At 42.8% G+C, this 19262-nt stretch overlaps 1 protein-coding gene across 3 annotated transcripts in view; it reads right to left on the bottom strand.

Annotated features, from left to right (window-relative positions):
- ATF6 (activating transcription factor 6) overlaps positions 1-19109 on the bottom strand; it is a 75567-nt gene extending 56458 nt beyond the window's left edge. Inside the window, exons 1-9 of one of the 3 annotated variants that reach the window (XM_071435671.1) lie at positions 18693-19109; positions 18535-18599; positions 16745-16832; positions 16332-16426; positions 15717-15846; positions 15264-15470; positions 12596-12816; positions 6980-7165; positions 6495-6586 (exon numbers count right to left, since the gene is read on the bottom strand). In XM_071435671.1, the coding sequence (XP_071291772.1) occupies positions 6495-6586; positions 6980-7165; positions 12596-12816; positions 15264-15470; positions 15717-15846; positions 16332-16426; positions 16745-16832; positions 18535-18599; positions 18693-18762 (1154 nt within the window). In that variant the 5' untranslated portion in view covers positions 18763-19109. Of the gene's footprint in view, positions 1-6494; positions 6587-6979; positions 7166-12595; positions 12817-15263; positions 15471-15716; positions 15847-16200; positions 16297-16331; positions 16427-16744; positions 16833-18534; positions 18600-18692 lie in introns of those variants that run through there. The other 2 variants (XM_071435670.1, XM_071435672.1) reach the window with 2 other exon arrangements.
- Between the last annotated feature and the right edge of the window lie 153 nt (positions 19110-19262).

Genomic DNA, 19262 nt, shown 5'->3' with positions numbered 1-19262 from the left:
CTTTTTCTCTTGATTTCTCCCTCTGTCTTCAAGGAGAAACTACAACACAAGACCAAAGGTGTGCTGCAGAAGCAGTTTTATATCTTTGGGCCATCTCCAACACAAATGTACACTCAGCTCAGCACTGAAACATTTTCTTTCAGTGTCACAAACATCATAAAAAGTTTCCTGTACTACAAGCGTTAAGAGCCTCAAATGTCTCCTGATGCTTCTGCTGTTTCTGCTAAAACACCCAGAGGGCTTCATCTCTCCTTGACATCCAGAAGCTAAGGGCCTGCCTCACATAGCACTGTTTTATGCCTCATGCACTCAACTCACAGTATTTTCTTCACATTTCACCAGTTCCTCTCTACTAGTGAGTAAGAAATTAATAGGCATTTGACTGTCATCATTTGTATGTGGGTTTACTATACATCACATTTAAGCCTATCAGCCTCCTGAAGACATATGAGAGGCTACTGAGGCTTGTAAAAAGCAGAAAACCAATCCTTTTCTATCTTTCATCAAGTGCAAAAAAAGCCCAGGAGTGGATGAACTGAGGAAAAGAAACTGACCCTGAAGTACAGCCCATGATCTGCAGCTTTCTGCTCTCAGAACACCTCTTACAGAGGCTTTGAGCAGTCACCATGAGTTTGGAAGTTCCATTCTACCTGCAAGCCATCCATGATTCCAACCAACCTGCCCCACTTTGCTCTGGAATGGGGGCAGGAAGGAGCACACACAGAGTCCAGAAGAAATGTTAAGGAAACAAACTAATGTAAGGCCAAAAGAATGCTGTTTGAGCTGTTGGTCACTGCCCTTCATGTTGGGCAGGTGCCAGACTTCAGCCTACTCAGCACATGCTACTCAGGGGGACATTTGGGATGTTTTTGAACATACCATGTCACTGCCTGAGGTCACCTGCCAGGGCAGCACAGAGGAGACTTCAGACCATGCCAGGACCTTGGCCTGGCAGCTGTGGGTGGGATCTGCACTGACAGACCCCAGCACAAACATACAGCTCCCACACCTCTGTAGCAAAACAACACTTGCTGCATGTGATGGTGTGGGAACAAGATCAGCTCCTTTGCCCACACAGAAAATGTTCCCTGCTGGCATTATTCCTCTAACTTTCCAATATCCCATCACTGAGGTATCCCTACGCTCCTGCTGACCATAAAACAGGTCTCTTTCTTTAATCAAAGAGTCCAGCATAAAGTCTCAAACAACAGCAAACTTGCATAACACCACTGCTGAATGCACCTCAGAATAATCCTGGTCTCGCACATGCCAGCTCAAGATTGCTCAGGTAAGGGCACTAGACCACAGTGACACCAATACAGGTGTGACCAATGGATGGTGCTGTCAGCAGCCCAAATCCTTCATGCTCCAAAAGCTTAGCAGACCCCAGTAGTGCTGACTGGCATGCTGCACACTGGGTAGGATGCTAATCTGGGTACTGCTATCAAAGACTTGTATTTTCATTACTTTATGCTCACAAACAGAAGGTCATGGTAGCTTGCAAACTGAACAATCCTTGGGTAATTTCCTCATTTTTAGTAAAAGATGATCATTCTTAGCACTTCTGCATTTTTTTCCTGTTTGTGCTACCAATTTAAGAAATTAGACACACCCCTAAGTCCTCCAGGAATCAAAAGTCACTGCTTCTTCATTTCAAATGACAAATCACTTCTCAGCCAGCCAGGCCGGTGTCTTTATTTGCAACTGCTCAGTGGATCTAAATTTTGAATAGATTATTCAGTTTCCAGGACAGTCCTGGAAAGTAGAGGAAAATCCATGAGGACACCCTGGAGAGGAGCTGCAATGAAATCTCTGCTAAAGGCCAGCCATTCTACCGCAGCTGCTTGAGGTCAGTGAGACACAAGAGGTTTTGAAGCAGCAGCAGCAGCTGTACTGAGCTACATCAATCACCACCTCAGTCATCCTCCACCACAAATACTGCTTTCTGCATATCTTCAAGTCTGTTTTCCAGTTTGAAAAGGATTCCAGCCATACAGAGGTGGCCAACTTGTAAGAAAACACAAAATTTATAATAATACTAAAAAAACCAGTATCACACCACCCTCTCAAACCTCCTGTTCCCATCTCTTTGCAAATTCGCCTTTCCTCCCTCCAAATTCATATTTTTGTTTTCTGTCCACTACATAGCTAAAGTGGTAGTTAGGACACATTCTGGCTGGCTGACATCTTAATAAATGCTCTAAGATCGCTGCTAGGTGACAACCACCAAGTAAACTTATGCAGACTGATTATGGGGAAAGAAATAACTAGCTGAACACTTTTTATAGCCAAAAAGATAATGCTACAGCCACCAGCTTACATGCTTTGGTGCTATGGTCCCAAGAAGAGATGCAGAAAATTTATCTTTTGTATCTTCTGTGATTGCTCTTCTTTCCCTGCTTTTTACATGTGACTTGGGTTATTTTCCTGCAAATATTTTACTATCACATGTAGGACTTGCATTAAAAAAACAAAAACAAACATACAAGACAATTTATATTAAAATGAGAACAGGGAAGACAATCAAAATAAAAATATTCCCAAAATAAATATATGGATTGTTTAGACTAGAACATGTGCTTGGTTGCCATTTGTTTCAGCCTTGTTTGTGCTTGTTTAACACATTTTCAGATCTGTTTACTCTAAGGCATAGTCCAACACAAACGTGGAAATCAAAGGATGAGAAAAAAGCATATAGGAACTGAAATAATTTGAAAATGACCAGATTTGATGTTGTAAGTGCTAAAAAACCAGCACAGCTAATTAGATGTTTGTCAATGGCAGCAGCCAGCCATGTCTCAGGGATGCCATGCCAGCTGGGAGTGGGACCAACACCAGCTCCACAGAAAGCACATATGGAGGCAGGAGAGCCTGGCTTGCAGGGACACCCAGCTCCAGATGCCCTGGTTCCAGCTCCCAGCCCTGCTGTGTGCCAAAGCCTGTGTGCTCACTGCCTTTAGGCCAATGCTGCTGGTTGCCAGCTCCTGCCTTGCACCTCACAGAATGCAAGGCTGGGGCAAGGGGGTGATCTCAGTAATGAACTGAATCAAAATGTACCCTTTTCCCTCCACACACCTCACCAATCACTCTTATATAATAATAAAAGGAGGTCTTTATATGTGTTGAATCCAAATCCAAATAACTCCCTAAGATTACAGAATAGTTCACTGACACACAGACGGGAAATTCCTGGGCGCCTCTCTTCTAGTATAAAACACACAGATAAAAGAGAAACACTAACAGAATTTCTGCTAAATTAGTTCTGCTTTTAATAACTGAAAGCTTCAGTTTTCAATACAAAGCAGCAACAAACCCAGGAGTTTAGTAACACAGAGCTACCTAATGCAGAGTGACCACTAGCTACCCACAAGCCCCTTTCACGTCTTCAAATTGCACTGGCATTCAATTTCTATATAATTAGACTTGCATTCTTTTCTTAGAGATACCATGGTGCTGTGTCAAAGACTGAAGGATGTTCTGAAAGGCTTGTCAGTAATTAAGCAGATTGGGCAGCACTCTCCCTCCAGTATTTTCAAACAGATTTCTTGTGTCAACAGGCCAACTTTCCTACCAGACTTTCACCCCCACCCCCAAATTCACAAGTTCAGCATTACAGATTATCCCCATGCTATCAGTCAGCATGAAAACCTGTGTCAGCAGAATAATTTTATCTGCTAAACTTGCTTGCCAAAGGCTGCCACATCCTGGACTGCTTTCCATAATCTTAAAACAGCAGAACTGCAGTCTCAGAGTCCTCCATGAAACATTACAAACATTTCACCACACACACAGGCAACAAGACTTAAGACTGATTAAAAAAATTATGTGTTAGTCGTTATTAGTCCAACACACATCCACTAATGCAGAGAAAACACAGATACACACAGAATGTGCAATCTGAGATCAGCCACCCATCCAGATGGGACTGCTCTGTGGGATGCTGAGCGCCCAAACACTGCACCTTCACTGATCCACTGCAGGCCATGGAGGCTTTGCAGGACTGCCTGTTCTTCAGCCTCACATCCCCAACCCTAAACAATCCAACTGTTTCTCTTCTTTCTCTGATTTGACAGAAAGAGGTAACCTATACATCTGCCCTTTTGTTTTACCCCTAGTCTTCAAAAAATCCTACCACTTTCCACAAGAACTTGAGAAGCATCTTACAATAAAGCCAGCTAAGGGAATTTAAAAGTCTGCTACAGATTTTAGGGGGTGAATTTCCCATGATTCTGCTTTTTTGGATGTCACACTCTCTTTGCAATGGTTCATTGGTTTTAAGTAACGAAATATTCACTGCTAGTGTGTTTGGATCAAAACATCCTGAGCCTAAATGCTGGCACACCTCCATTCAGGTGTGCAAGTGAAATGATTTCTTACATAGAAAAACTGGCAACATGAGGTTTCAGAACATATTTACCTCCAGCTAACCACTGCATGGAAATTAGGGATTCCACAGTTAGCTAAGTGGGGGGGAATAGTGTTTTTGCTGAACTATAAGCTAGCATGGATATTATCACAAAAAAAGTTACTTGTTTCTGTAAGAAATTGCAGGGACTGAAAAAAAGGACATATATTGCAAGCTTCAGTTGTTAAGGACTAAGCAGAACAGCAATCCTGTCATGTTCAAGGAGCTGCCATTCAGTGACACCTTTATTAAAGGAAGAAAATGTGTATGGGAGGAGTGAAATCTAAAGAAATTGTCTGTATAGCTCATATTCCGGGTCTTCTAAAGAGTATTGCACAATCAAACATTCACACCACCTTGATACAGCCTAGGATTTTAATTGCAGTGTGAGCATTTCTTCTGCTAGGGAGGAAAAAAAAAAACAACCCAGGAGGAGTAATTCCTTGCAAATTTGCAATTACATTTCTCTTCATTGCCTAAATCCAGTGTTGATGCAAACCACCTGGTTCAGGCACAGCAGTTACACTGGTATGCTCAGCTACTCTACAGGCCAGGAACAGTCAGACAGCCAAGGATTTTCTTCTTGCTTTATCTACTTTATTAAACATTAAACTTGTCAGGAAGTTAACCCTGTCACATTCCTATAGTTACTGAGTGCTGCAAAGACATGAACACAACATGACCTTCCAGACCACTCTGACAGCAGTGCCTTGCCATTGAGCTCAACACCTTGCTTATTTTTGGGGGTAGGGAAGACACCACAAAACTTCACAGCACTGTGGTAAAAGATTCCCCACCCACCTCTCTGTTCCCAAGCCTTTCATCACAAACAAGAATTTCATGCATTCCATCATCTCACTGCAATGCAGACACAAGTACATTTCCCCCAGCTTCAGAAAGATGACTGGTTCTAGTAATTCTCAACCAGTGTCTATCTCAAGTGAGTAGTAATGCTTCAAATGTAGATGGGATGTACAAATCAATCCCTTAGTATCTGGAAGATGACTTTTCTGCCTGATAGTCAAAAATCACAATACAAACCTAAATACACTAAGAAATGGTCTCCCTTAACAGCATCCATATCAAAGCAAAATTATCAGCTGTATTTCACTTCCTGATAATAAACAATATTTGCAGTAAGTGCAAATACTTCAGAAGTAATTTCAGCTTTAGCAATTTTTCTAATACTACAAATACAAACATCACTTTCTGAAAATTTATCACAGTCAGAAACAGAATCTTCCTCTGTATTTATCCCATTCCTTTAGTTTGACTGGGATTTTGAGGACAAATGCAGACACTGCTGACTGGGATCCTACTGAAATATTATGCCTTTTTGAAAAAGTGAACAGCTCAATCTAAAAGGTCTTTATGTTCCAAAGCAAGTTAAATAGACAGGTATGTGCATGAAGTATTTCTTTTTATTCTTTCTTCCACAGATTTCTTTATAAAGTGTCTGGCAAGTGATGTAGCTTTTCCCTGCTGTTCTCTGGCTTCTACACTCTACTGATAACAGTTCAAACAAGAGAAGTTTCTGATTACCACTTCAACTAATTAAGGAGAGGGAACAACTTCTTCACCAGACCTGGGAGACAAGGGCTTACTCTGTAATGAGGGAGCTAGACACATCTTAAGAGTCAGGACTGCAAGGCATGGAATATACAGCAGGGTTTCCTGAGTACTTTGAGTACTAAAGCAGCTTCAAGTCATAGCTACTGAAATTAGCACAGGTATGAGCAAGAGATAAGCTCTCCAAGTCTGACTTTTTTTCCTAAAAGGATTCTAAACACAGTTCTTAATCTCTACAGGCATAAATGGAGCAGACAAACTGCTGAATGCTGGCACTGAATAAAAAAATGCCAAAGCAAGAGAAATGAGATGTAAAAGATCCAGCCCTTATTGCCAGAAGGATTCCAAAAGAGGAACCATTATACAGATGCTCTTCCCCTAAGCAGGAGGAGAAGAAACGACAGATTTCAGATTTCAAGCTCAAGGCTTTAAAACACAACACTGGATATTATTAATGATTCAAACAAAAATCTCAGGACAGTAAACTTGCCAGGCAAAGAGGAAGTTCTAAGCAGCTTACCTCAATGGACCATAATTCAACATTATAAAGGCCAGTATCACCATCACACAGAGTGTCCTTCTCTTCGGAGATGACACTTTGAGCTTCTGGTTCTAGACAGAGAAAACGGAAGACACTGAGTAGAAGAGAGGTGCACATATGCAGGGGTATGTCAGAAGCCAAGTACATACACCAAATTATACTTGATTTTTAGATTTATTCTTGCCTAATTATGTGTGAATACATTCCTGAACTACTTAAAAACAAAACTTTGGTTTGAACATTATGATCAGCTTCTATCCAGTGAAATATTCAGAAGCATCATGAAGTAAAGAATGAAAAGTCTACCAGATAATGTGTCAGCTATCCTGACCTAGAGTTGGTGAAAATCATGGGCTAGAAACCCTCAAAGGTTTTATAGTCAGTATTTCCCCAACTCTGTTGTAGCGCCTTCCACCTGAACAACTGTTGTCATATGAAATCAGACTTTCATCACAATCTCCTACCTCTAGTACCACTTCATCCAGCTGCCTCTTCAGCGTGCTGTTTTCTTTCTTGAGTTTCTCATTCTCCAGCAGGGCTGCCTCCAGCCTGGCCTCCAGTCCCAACATGTATTCCTTCTTTTTCTTGCGTGACTGAAAGGCTGACTCACGGTTTTTAATCATGCGCTGCTGCCGCCTCAAGACATTGACCTGAACACACAATACACAGGCTGTTAACAATCCACAAGTTAAAACTGTCTCCATTCCACACAGAATTTCTGCTTCTCTGCTTTGTCAGAGGTCTGCACAAATAGCTTCCCATACTCTGCTTCAAATGAGCTGGAATGGTCAGCAGAGAGGCACCTCAGGATCACGGTATACCTAAGGAAAAAAACAGATCCTGAACTGTCTCTGTTTTCTTCTGTATTCTCAACATTCTATATGCAGGGGTCATCAAACATATACTCAAGTTTGATTTGATCAATCACATCACAAGACAGAAAAGAACTTATCTTCAGGTCTGCAAGGCAGCAAGAATTTGCAAGTCTTTTACCTTGACTTCTCCCTGCACCATTTTACAGGCTACAATCATCTGCTACATCAGGCTACAGTCACCTGCTTTCCTAACAGAAAATTTCTAGGGTTTTTCAGTCTGTTCTGTACGGAAGTCATTTCCATACTGATTACACCTGCTTCTGTACCTTTTCCACCTATGCTACACAGTTTTTGGGATTTTGAATAGTGTTGCTGATCTCAGATTGCATATTCCGTGTGTATCAAGCACTTACACGGCAGTTTAAATGCATTCTCTGGGTGCATCTACACTAACATCTGAATTCAGATCAGGAGTGTGGCTTGGGTTCACATTTCCTGACTGTCTCACTAAAAGTGCTTCACTTTACATCACAGAACAGTCTCTGAGAGCACACGAACTGGATTCCTTTGGGATGAAGCTCAACCAGCAAACATGCTCCAGGAGAGCACATAATTCATTCTAACCACTAGCAGGCATTCAGTCTGCAAGACCAGACTGGGACAGCTCAAAGCAACCCCTCCCCATCCTCCAACAATCCTGATGACTGATTTTTTTCCCAAGCAGGAACACTCCATCATCTTTGACCACTTAGTCATTTTGTGGTTTGCACTGAGTGGGACGACCCAGACCAAAACCATCTTGCTGCCGACAAGGATAACAATGATGAATACTGCAGAACTATACAAAACTACTTAAAATCCTAAGTTTAAACACTAGATTGTTTGAGTTCCTTTCCCTCACAGATTAGCAACAGTGTTTTCATTAAGAAGAGAAGACTTCCATCACATTTTTAAGCTGCAACGGGATGTGCCTCCATGACGATTACACTGACAGATAACTGAATGATCCATCTTACATAGACCTGAATATCCTTCAATATCTACCAGCAAAGGCTCTGGTGTAATCTGTATCTCCCAGAGCAGGAACATTAAAGAAAAAAGATGAGAACTATTCCAGAAGTATTATTCTAGAGAAATAGTATAATCTGTCACAGAACAGTAACATTAACTAACTCAGATTTTGAGTCCGGCTATGTAAAAAAACCTTAACCACAGCTTTTCAATTCTCTCCTTGTATCTACCTGCACACAGACAATATGCTGTTCTAGGGCACTGGCATCTTCAACAAAAAGCGGCCACAAGCTGTTTGAAGAACCATTCTTCTTGATGCTGCAGTTTGGTGACAAAGATGAAGAAAATGTGTTACAGTGCATTAATGTTCTGGGTTGCCTCCATGTTGGTCTAATTGCTTTTTATAAAGATCATTTATCATATATCTAGCCTGCTTTCACCAACCAAAGTCTGTGAAAGTGAAGCTGTTTGTACTTACTCCAGTTTCTCTCTTTAGCAGGGAGTGGAGAAGGAAAAGATTTTAACATATTTTCATTAACACTAAGCTTTGTCTTGAATTTTTTAAGTACAACATTTAACATAAAAAAGCTTCTGCAGACATATAAAAACTGGACCAAAATAAAAGATTCAGGCTAGCCAAGAACTGCAGTGTACAGAACACACCAGTCTGGGGCCAGGATCACTTAAACTGTTCAGAGATAAAAAAACAAGGCATGAGTTCATGCAGCAGCTTTGGCTCAAGTTGTGTGCTATTCCAAACAAGGAGTTACATTCTCCTTTCAAAAAAGACGTTCTGCATTATGAACTCAGAAAAGACCAAATTGTTTACATCCATTCTTGTTTGCAGACCTGCTCAGGATTATTCATTACTGGACAGCTTTTAATTACATGTCTGGAACCTTTGGCAAATCTACATGCTTCCCTGAAGAAAATAAGGTGTTAGAGCACCGGTGCAGTGGCTCTATACTAAAAGTACATCCTAACATATATCTGTCACTGTTTCAGACACTGCCATCTACATTTTATGTGTCACTTATCCAGATTGCTCTACTTTGAGTTGTCCAAATGCTGTGAGGAACAGCAACTCTCCCCAGCCTGATTCCAGGTACTCTGTGCAGTAGCTGCATTTCAGTATATGCCTCACCAACTACATTTTGACTAATTTTTAACCCCTGGTTAAATGAAATCCAGTATTTGTGTCCCTAAGTTATTTTGTTTTAATATACAATCCTTAAACAGCTTAAGGTCTTTCTTGGTCATCCCTCCAGGTCTTGCCTGGCTTTTCTCAGGGAATATGCCACAACTGCACACCCAATCCCAACTAAATGTAATGCAGGAAATGGAAAGAGCTGTGTGAGTGAAGTGCTGCAGGAATGCTGAACCCGGAAGCAGTATGGTAATCAGCATCACACAGCTGGCCTAGCACCAAGGTAAATATGCCCCCTGCCCGAGCATTTTGACACTCAGGAGGGAAAGGAACTAATTTATAATGTCAGTCTGCTTCAGCGACATTGCTTTGCACATTTGCAAGATTAAAGGTAGCAAACAGCTCTGCTAACTTCTTTTACAGCCTCCAACTTTTAAAACTGTATCGTATTATGTTCCACTCAAGATAGCAACTCCAGGTTCTAAGGAAACACAGACCATAGAGGGAGAACTTGGCCTTAAAAACAATCAGTAATTAGTGATGCAACTTCTGCTTTCTAGCTTTGAAAACCACACCACCACTAGCAGAGACACACACAAAAATGCTGTAAATATGGAGAACTGGCAGGTTCAGTGCAAACCCTTCTTTCAAAGAGCACTAACCAGATTCAGACTGTCCTCTATCTTCAGAGGTTTTACAGAGTCACGCACTTTACAAATAAACACCACTACCTCAATTTACTTCCAAAGAAAACTCAGTTATGAGCAAAATTTAACCTCCCTTCCAACACAAGCTGTACTTCTAGAAGCAAGAATGTCTCTCATACTCCCGAGTTTTTGTACATGTGCTGGGAAAGTTAACAAAGAGCTGAAAGTACAAACCATTCAATGTAGCATTAGCTGGCTTCTTACCTCAGCTTATGAAAGTTACTATCTTTGAAGATGCATCTTTGATTGCAGGAATACAAGACATATGCAAGGTTTTTTTGTTCTAATGGAAGTTCTGGGTTTTGTCTCTAACTCAACAGAACACAACTTGCTTAATGAGTTTATGTCATACAAATATTACACAATGTACAGCACAGAAATGAGGATTCTTCAAACAGAAATCCACACTTATGTTGAAGTAATTTTGCATAATTAATCTTTTCTAGATTTTCTGTATTCTGGCACTTCCTTCATGGCTGGTGGGCTGCACGTGTGCCACCAGGACACACGGGGCCTAACACCTACAGCTAGCCATCAGCTCATCCCAGTGTAATCCACTGGCCGTCTGAATGTTAAGCTAACAGTTTATCCCTCCTAAACCCAAAAGAAAGTCCTGCAGTGTTTCTTTTTATCTTGCAACATTTGCTTAGATTAGGAAACAATAACACGTGTTGCAGAGCTCAAATGACAGTTCCCTCTGTGCAGCCCTGAGCGCCACATATGGTGTCCAAGGCAATCGGGAGATATTTTAACCCTGCTGGCCCAAGCTGAATCCTAAAACATTTGTTTCTCCTCAAAGCACTTTTTCACAGTATGTACCAAAGAACAGCTGCAACTGTTTTTTCATGTTGTAACAAACACAGGTAAGATGCACAGCATTTTACAAGTCTTAAAACTATTTCCCTAAAATGGCTTTGGGTGGAAATACCAACACAAACACCCTAGGAAACCAACACCTGTTTGGTATCCCAGCTACACATTTGACTCCTGATGTCATGGATATGGATATGTATATGGAATATGATGACAATAAGGGGGTTTTGTCAATTAAACCTTACATTCAGACAATGGCAAGGTGCCATGCTAGCCCTGCTTACAGGGAGTCACAAATCTAGTGACTGCAGGTCATTGATTTGTAGTCTCTTGACTTAACTTTGCATGATGGGCAATTATCATTAAAAAATGCAGCACACTTAACTGCTCTGCCTACTACAGACCTTTGTTTCTTGCACTTTGAATATCAAGTTTCCACTGTACGCTGGCTGCTAAACTATTGGTAGCACAATATTTTCATTACAAAATGCAGCCCACACACAAAAATGATTAGTGAGGAAAAGTTACCATCAGGCCTGAGTGGCAATCCCAGACACCAGGAAATACAGCAACATCCCTCCAAAGAAGCTGAAGGAACAGGCTTCCCACTGCTTTTGGGAAACAGTGATCTGCTGTTATACATCTGCTGATGTATAGGCACTGCTAATAAGCAAGTGCCTATACATCAAAATTCCACGTGTTTTCACCAGTGTTTTCTGCCTTACACTGAGATGTGATAGGACCCTCAGCTCACAACTGTTCTTGGAATACCCCACTGGGGAATGACAGAGTTTTGAAGTCACCAACAAGAAGCTTTGGTCCGTTCCACAAGCATCATGTCTTCTTTGGACAACAAAATGCAATCAAAGCAGTTCCAAGTTACTAGGAGCTAAATCAAGTTAACACCCAGCTTGCTAGCTGGTTAAGATGTCAGAGCTGAAGGGGACAAAAAGCCCACACACATCTCAAAAACTACAGTTTACACCTACTGCTTACTGTGAGCTACTACGGAAAAACTTACTTATTCACACTGCAATTGTTGAGAATTTAACCCTCTTCTACTCATTCAATAGATGATCAAAAGGGAGCCTGAAGAGATTAGGATCATATGGAACTCAGTAACTGAAGTTTCTAAAAGTTATTAGTAAAATCTGCAGAGATAAAGGGGTATGGAAAGAGAATGAGGCATTGAAATTTCCAATTCACCTGCTTCCAAAGAAACATTTTTGCTATATGGATTAGAAAAGTGATTTAGCACTAACCAAAAATCAGATCTATCAAATTTTCCTGTATGTAAGAGAGGTCCAGCCACTGAGAACTTGCACTTGAGAAGACAAGTTACAGAAAACATCAATCAGCACTGTCTTCTGCCACTGCACTTGCACACTTGGTCTGCAGCTCCAGGCAGGTCAGCAGATATTTAGCTGCTCCTCCCTGTTCTGTGCCAAGCTGCTGAATTCCCTGCTTACAGTTGGAAATCCTACTGAGAGTTTTCCTGAGACTCTGAAGGGACCATTAGGTCCCACATGCATGTAACTACAAGAGGTGTACAAGCCTTGGTTAGCAGCTATCAGAGTCAGAACTTACATCCAGCCCCATGGCCGGGGAGCTGCTTGGGAGCAAGGGCTTTGTCACCGGGATTTTGCCGCTGCTGGAGCCGTTCCCAGCAGCTGGAGATAAAGCCTTCACCGTGTGGTTCTGAAGTGCTGGGGCCCCTCCAGTGACTGCAATGACTGGCTGGGAGGCAGGAAGCACCCCAGAAGCCTGGAGCTGTACCACAGCAGGCTGGGGTAGCACCACAGATGGACCTGGAACACAAGAACAGCAGCGCTCAGCATGGATGAAATGGATTTATACATCACCAGTTTGCAGGGGCATACTGCTATCCTCTCCTGCCCTGCACAGCTGATCTCAAATCCATTGATTTGCACAGAACAGGAATGGAAGGAAGTTGTTCCAAAGTTTACAAGACTCTTAATCCATCTTGCAAACCAAAACTACAGACATTAAAGAAATCCAATAAACCAAGCTCTGTCTCAAAAGCTCTTCAAAGTTAATAAAATTCAACACTTGTTATATACATTACTCAGTATTGCTAATACTTGAAGCACTCTGAACAACCTTTTCACAGAATTTAGCCAACTTTCCTCAATCCTTCTTCTCCCTTTTGTCCATAAGTACTTTATTGCTGTATTCAATGGAAAACTTACAACACAGAAGTGACTCAAGCCACACATATCAATTCAAACTAGCAGAGATGGAAGATGAACAAAAAAGAGCAATGAAAGTTACACTTTCAAAACTTATGCTGAAGCTTCAATTCACACTAAGACCATTTTTTTAGAAAAATGTCTTATGCAAGAAAGTTTATACACAAGCTGAATTGAGCTTAAAGAAAAGCCAGCAGAAAAAATGAGGTAATTTTGACAGTTTGAAATGGAATTAAAAACAGTCACTTCCAAGAAATTTCAGTCCAACAACTACATTTAACTCAAGCAGGTGCTTGAGTAATATTTTGCTGTCTGAAAACACATTAATGTCTCTCTAATCCTTTGTAACAGGATGACCTCGCCAGCTTTCAGAAAGAGCACATTCCAGCTGAGCATTCCAACCAAAATGCTCGACAATGGATTACAGCACTTACCCAGCCTTCTGGAAGGTGAAAAGTGAAGTAATTTACCTAGTGCCAAGATCTTATGTATGGGGTTAAACTAGACCTTTTTTTTTTTGCAGGCACAATCTCAAAGACATCCTAACTTAGTACAACCCTGTTTAAGAATCTTAAATGATGAATTTGAGATTATTTCAATTCTTTTTTTATGTATAAAAGAGATGATGCTCTAAGACCATGCTTTCTCCTTTAAGCGTTTATAAAAGGGGCTGTGAAAATAAAATTTCTCATGCTTCTTTTAAGATAATGGCATATTTCAAACTGGCATTTCCAACTTGTCATATGCAGGGGATTTAGACAGATGAAAAAAGATCCTTATGGTTTTTATTATGGAAGCTCCACAAGAGAAATTTTAAACATGCCATCAGTTAAAGGAAAGCATGGACATACTTTGTCAAAAGTATTTCCTCTATACTGTCTCACAGAAACTACTGTCCTGACTTTTTTTCAGGGAAAAGGAGAAGCTGATCTTCAGAATATTAGACTTATATCCAAAGAAATCCATATCCCCAGCATTCCTTATTCCAGATGGTATTTTATCAGTTGGAACATCAGAAGGAATAAGAATTAGGTCACGTTGACAATGCTGACCTGTGTTTTAAGCAGTCTAGCAATCTTAGGCATGTTACAACAAATGTCAGCATCTCCAGATTTGGCTGAACCCCTGACGGAAGAGAAATCAGTAATGGAGACAAATTTTTCCCAATTGCAATAATTTCTAGATACATGCCCATAAGAATTTGTCTCCTTTTCCTCCTTCCGTGCCTCAGCACCCGTGCAATCAACTGCAAGAGACTGTGGCCATCAGCTGGTGAAACGAGCAACTGCAGCTGGCAAGTGCTGCAAGGCAAGCAGGGTCCCTCCTGCCCTGCCTGGAGAGGCAGATCCAGAAATGAAAGCTCGAGCTACTTCAAAAACCAGTATCAGGGTAACTGAAGCAAAGAAGAATTATCACGGGGCAGGAAGTCACTTTCCTCTTGTTAACATCATCAACTTTTCTAACCTCTGACACAGCTCTCAATTTTTAGCAGATTTCACAACATTCTATTTAATGACGTTTTAGTGAGCTAAAAAGCCATAAACCCATGCTCCCTCCATCCTGTGGAAGAGTTTCATGTGGGTAAAAAATGCTTATATCACTTCCCCCAAGCTTTCCAGCTTCCTTCAAGTCATCCTAACTGATTCTACTGGATCTTCCTTCAGTTATGACAAGAACAGCACTGTAATCACCTTATGCACCACCTGACATTGCAAGCAGAGCAGAGCAAAGCATCCCTACAGATCCTTCGAAATCAGCAGTTTTATCTCCTCAGCTGCCAGTGTTCAGCACAGCCTCTGCCTTCCAATCCAAATAATGGAATTATATAATCCAGTCTTCCATTTTACACAGTGCTGTTTCTCACAGGACAGGATGAGAGGAGTAAGGCCATCTTCTCAGCCTAAAGCTTTTCCAGCAATGCATGTAGGACCCTTTTTTCTCCTATTCCTCCTCTTTCATACACCAAACCTAACTTCATTCTATCAGCCAACACAAACAGACAATGTTACCACCAAGACCTGGCTCAGTCAAGACAATTCACCTACCTTTAGGAGGTGCTGGCTGGATGTTAACAACAGGCTGATTCTTTGGCAGTGGCACAAGTGTGGGAAGAGTCTGAATAATGATGGTTTTAGCTGGGATGCCAATGTTAGCCTGAGCTTCAGGCACAGCAGGCAAAAGGGGTTTGGGTTGTATCAAAGGCCTGGACACTGTCTGACCACACTTCTTCAGGCTCCTTGCAGAATTATTTGCTAGAAAAGGAAAAAGAGTCAGAACTGGACCAAGAGGCATAAAATACATATTTAAAGCTATAATGAAGTAGCTTTTAATGTGGGGTTTTTTATCCATCTATAATATTTGTTGAAAATAAACACACCTGATCAAATACCTAAGTCATAAATGATAGGACTCTAGTGTCTGTTAGTTAATTGTATTAATTTGCATGCAAGACAACACACATATTATCAATAGCATGAAAGTAACTCTTTCTCTCATACCAGATCGAGAAGAGATGCTCACAGCAGACTTCTTCCCTCCATCTCCTTCAGGGGATGCAGGGCTTCCGCAGCTCTTGCTGTAGAGAGAGATGGGAGACATCTGGGAGCTACAGCTGAAGTCCACATCATCCTGCAGACAGAAAGCACAGGAGGTTAACACTTCAGAAACTCAGAGCAGTATCTACCAGCACTTCAGAGTATATCTGCTTCTCATCACATCTGTGTTGCTGCTGCAGCCAACAGGACAAAAGTTTTACTCTGCAATTTCATTCTGGCTAATGCCAAGTACCACTAAAAAAAAACCAACAAGTACTTCTCCCCATCAGCAGAGTAATGGGAGGCAGAGGCCAACCCTGCTAGACCCAGAAGCCTTTAGAAGGCGTTTTGTTTGGCAACAAGGCTACTGAACATAGATGAGGAAAGAGAGCCGAACATGTTCTTATTTGAATGGGTCACAGAGAAGAGATAAGAAAACACCACTGACAGGTTTTTGCAAGGGTTGGGAAAATAAGCTGTTTTCTCTTATGCCATGAATTTGGTCAGAGGAGTTAATCCCAGGGCTTTTGGTTTGTCAGAGCTGTTGCTGTCTGTGTTACATGGGGGGGTTTTGCATACAGGCACATTCTGCACTGGAGAGTCCACAGCCGGTGGTGAAGGGACCGAACAGCTGGAAATGGCTGGTGATAAAGGTTCTGTCTTCACGTTTGCATCTGCAAGAGGCAGGTAAAGACATTTCACTGCACAAGTTTGTAGCAATGGGAAAAGTAAAGAACACACTGTCCTACACCAGATATTTAATTCCCAAAGCAAGGCACAGCAGAAAATGTAAGGAGATTAAAGGTATTAAACAACTTGGCTCGTAGGACAGCCCTTGCCAGCTGTACCCATCTCCTACAGAAACACAGCCTATCACCCATCACAGAGAAAAGGCTGCAGGGCATCAAACAGTTCCACATGAGTTTTAAGAGCTCACCCTTGTGGGGCAGGAGGGGAAGAGCAACATCTGCAAAATATAGGAGGTTAATTACCTGCATAAGCATGGCCTGTAATATTCCAAAGGTCCGAGTCCCAAGACATCAAATCCAAATCAAAATGAAAGTTATAAAGATCATTTTCCTGAAATGACAGTTCAGAAAAAGAGACAAGACAAAAAGAAAGATGCATTGACACCATCAGCCATTATGTTCACATTCCTACAGCTCCAGAAAACAAAACAAACAGCATAACTATCAATCACTTCAGGTGCCTTAAGGTATGCAGAGAATAAAGTCCTTAAAGGAGAAATTCTCAACTGAAATACACAAAACAAGGCTTCTTTTAAACTTACACCAGTAGGAAGGGGCAGGTCAGTTTAAGATCATCACTAATTATCGTACTCTTCTTTGTAATTTGTATAGCAAAAGTTCTAAGTTCATTGAACCATCTCACAAAAAACACAAGTCTTAGGAACCTGGTGCCATCCTCTCCTTCATCTGCTTTGAAAAATTTATTTCATAATGCTTTTCCATCATTACATCTCAAAGCACTTTACAAACAAAAGCAGCACCAGAGGCAGTTTACCAGCAGGAAAACAGACACAAGACTGATTTGCCCAAGACCTGATTAATGGTATGTGTTAGGTCTCCTTATAATTGAATACACCAATGTCAACATCTAAAGCCAAGGACACCAGTTTCCTTTTCCAACAAAAATCAGAACAAACAGGCTAAAATCACTCCATACATATTATTTATCATATGCCCTTTAAAACAACAATTGGAATTTTTCTCCATTTATTATGCTTGTACATTTGTAAGTCTCAGTTTCCTATGCAAATGTGGCCCTTTATAAGCACTTGCATGAAAAATACAGACATGACCTACTCAGCTTATACAAATATACAACAAAGATTTTCCTGAAAACCATGCTGCAATTATACCTTCCCTTGTACTCTCAACTTGCTCTGTGAAGGGAGGCTCAAAAAGCCTGCAAACTGCATAGATAATGGTATTTGCAAGTTAGAATGAAAAGAAAGCTCATCAGAGCACATTAAAAGGAAGAATGACCAAAAAACCGCAATGTGAGCTGGGCATTAAGAGCCCTCACCCAGGCAAGTAATGCTGACCTGCTGATGGGGAATATCTTTCCCTGTGCAATCAGTCTGTTCCCACATTTTCTCCAGTGACTGGTTCTACACGTGTAGGAATGCTCTTAGAATCTGGGGTTTACATGAGATGATAACCCAGGCTTGTGCTGGAGGTGGACTGGGACACAGTGAGCAGAGACATGGAGACATGGCAGGGGAAGAACACGGAGAGGAGAATCCACCAGGTGAATGCCCCGGGAGAGAAAAAGCAGTATGGACAAGTGGGCAGTGAAAACGACAGGGATTAATGCAGAAGGTTGCAAGCAAAGGGTTTTTTTTGAGAAAATCCTACATTAAAGATAAAAACAAGAAGTAATCTAATAGGCAAAGGAATAAAGAATAACCCGGGTGGGTGTAGGTGTAACATAACCACCGTTCTCCCAGGTAGCCCCGAGCCAGCGCCCCCCTCCAGCACTGCCCTGCAGGGTTCACCTTCACCGGGGCAGTGACACCGCCACTCCTCCTCGCCGGCACCTCGCACCCTTACCCTAACCCCCCTGCCTGGCACCCTCCGCTCCGCTCCGCAGCCGTGCCCGCAGTGCTTCAGCCATCGCTATCTCCAGCGCTGACGCGGGGCGCAGGCCGGGCGGCCACGCTCCCCTGCCAGGCTGCTCCGAGGCCCCCCGAGCCGGGTACCGGGGCTCTCACCGCCGGCAGAGCGCGGACTCGGCCCCCGCCATCCCCGGTACTCACGTCGGGCTCGTCCTTCGGGGCCGCGGCGCCCAGCAGCTCGCTCAGCTCCTCGCCCAGCACAGCCTCTGCGGAGAGAAAAGGGCTCAGCGCCGGCCCGGCCCCGCCGGGGAGCTCCGCGCCGGCCCGGCCCGGCGCCGGCCCCGCGAAGCCACGCTCACCCCAATCCAGGCCGCCCCCCGGGGCGGGCAGCAGCCCCGCCGGCTCCCACTCGGCCTCGGCCGCCGCCATCGCTTCCCGTTCCTCCCGAAACACACGTCTGCTTCCGGCAGGGCCGTGCCGGGCCCGCCCGCCACGGCGGCCGCCGGCGGACACTCGGCGGGCGGGCGGAGGCAGCACGGGGTCGCACGGCCGCTCTGCGTGCTCCGAGCTCCGCAGAGAATCACAGCCTCATCTCGGTTGGGAAAGACCTCTGAGATCAGCGAAACCAGTCTATGACCCGACACCCCCTTGTCACCCAGACCATGGCACTGGGGGCCCTGTCCAGTCCTTAAACACTTCCGGGGGCGGTGACTCCACCACCTCCCAGGGCAGCCCATTCCAGCGTCCAGCCACCCTTTCTGTGTAGAAATTCCTATGAATGTCCAACCTGAACCTCCCCTGGTGCAGCTTAAGGCTGTGTCTTCTTGTCCTCTCAAAAATAACGTGGGAGAAGAGGCCAAACCCCACCTGGTTACAATCTCCTTTCAGGCAGTGATAAGGTTACCCCTGAGCCTCCTTTTCTCCAGGCC

This window comes from Agelaius tricolor, unplaced genomic scaffold, assembly GCF_023055355.1.
Source record: "Agelaius tricolor isolate 1412-34295 unplaced genomic scaffold, bAgeTri1.0.p SCAF_11, whole genome shotgun sequence".
Lineage (NCBI taxonomy): Eukaryota > Metazoa > Chordata > Aves > Passeriformes > Icteridae > Agelaius > Agelaius tricolor.
This window is presented reverse-complemented; position numbering and strand designations above follow the sequence as displayed.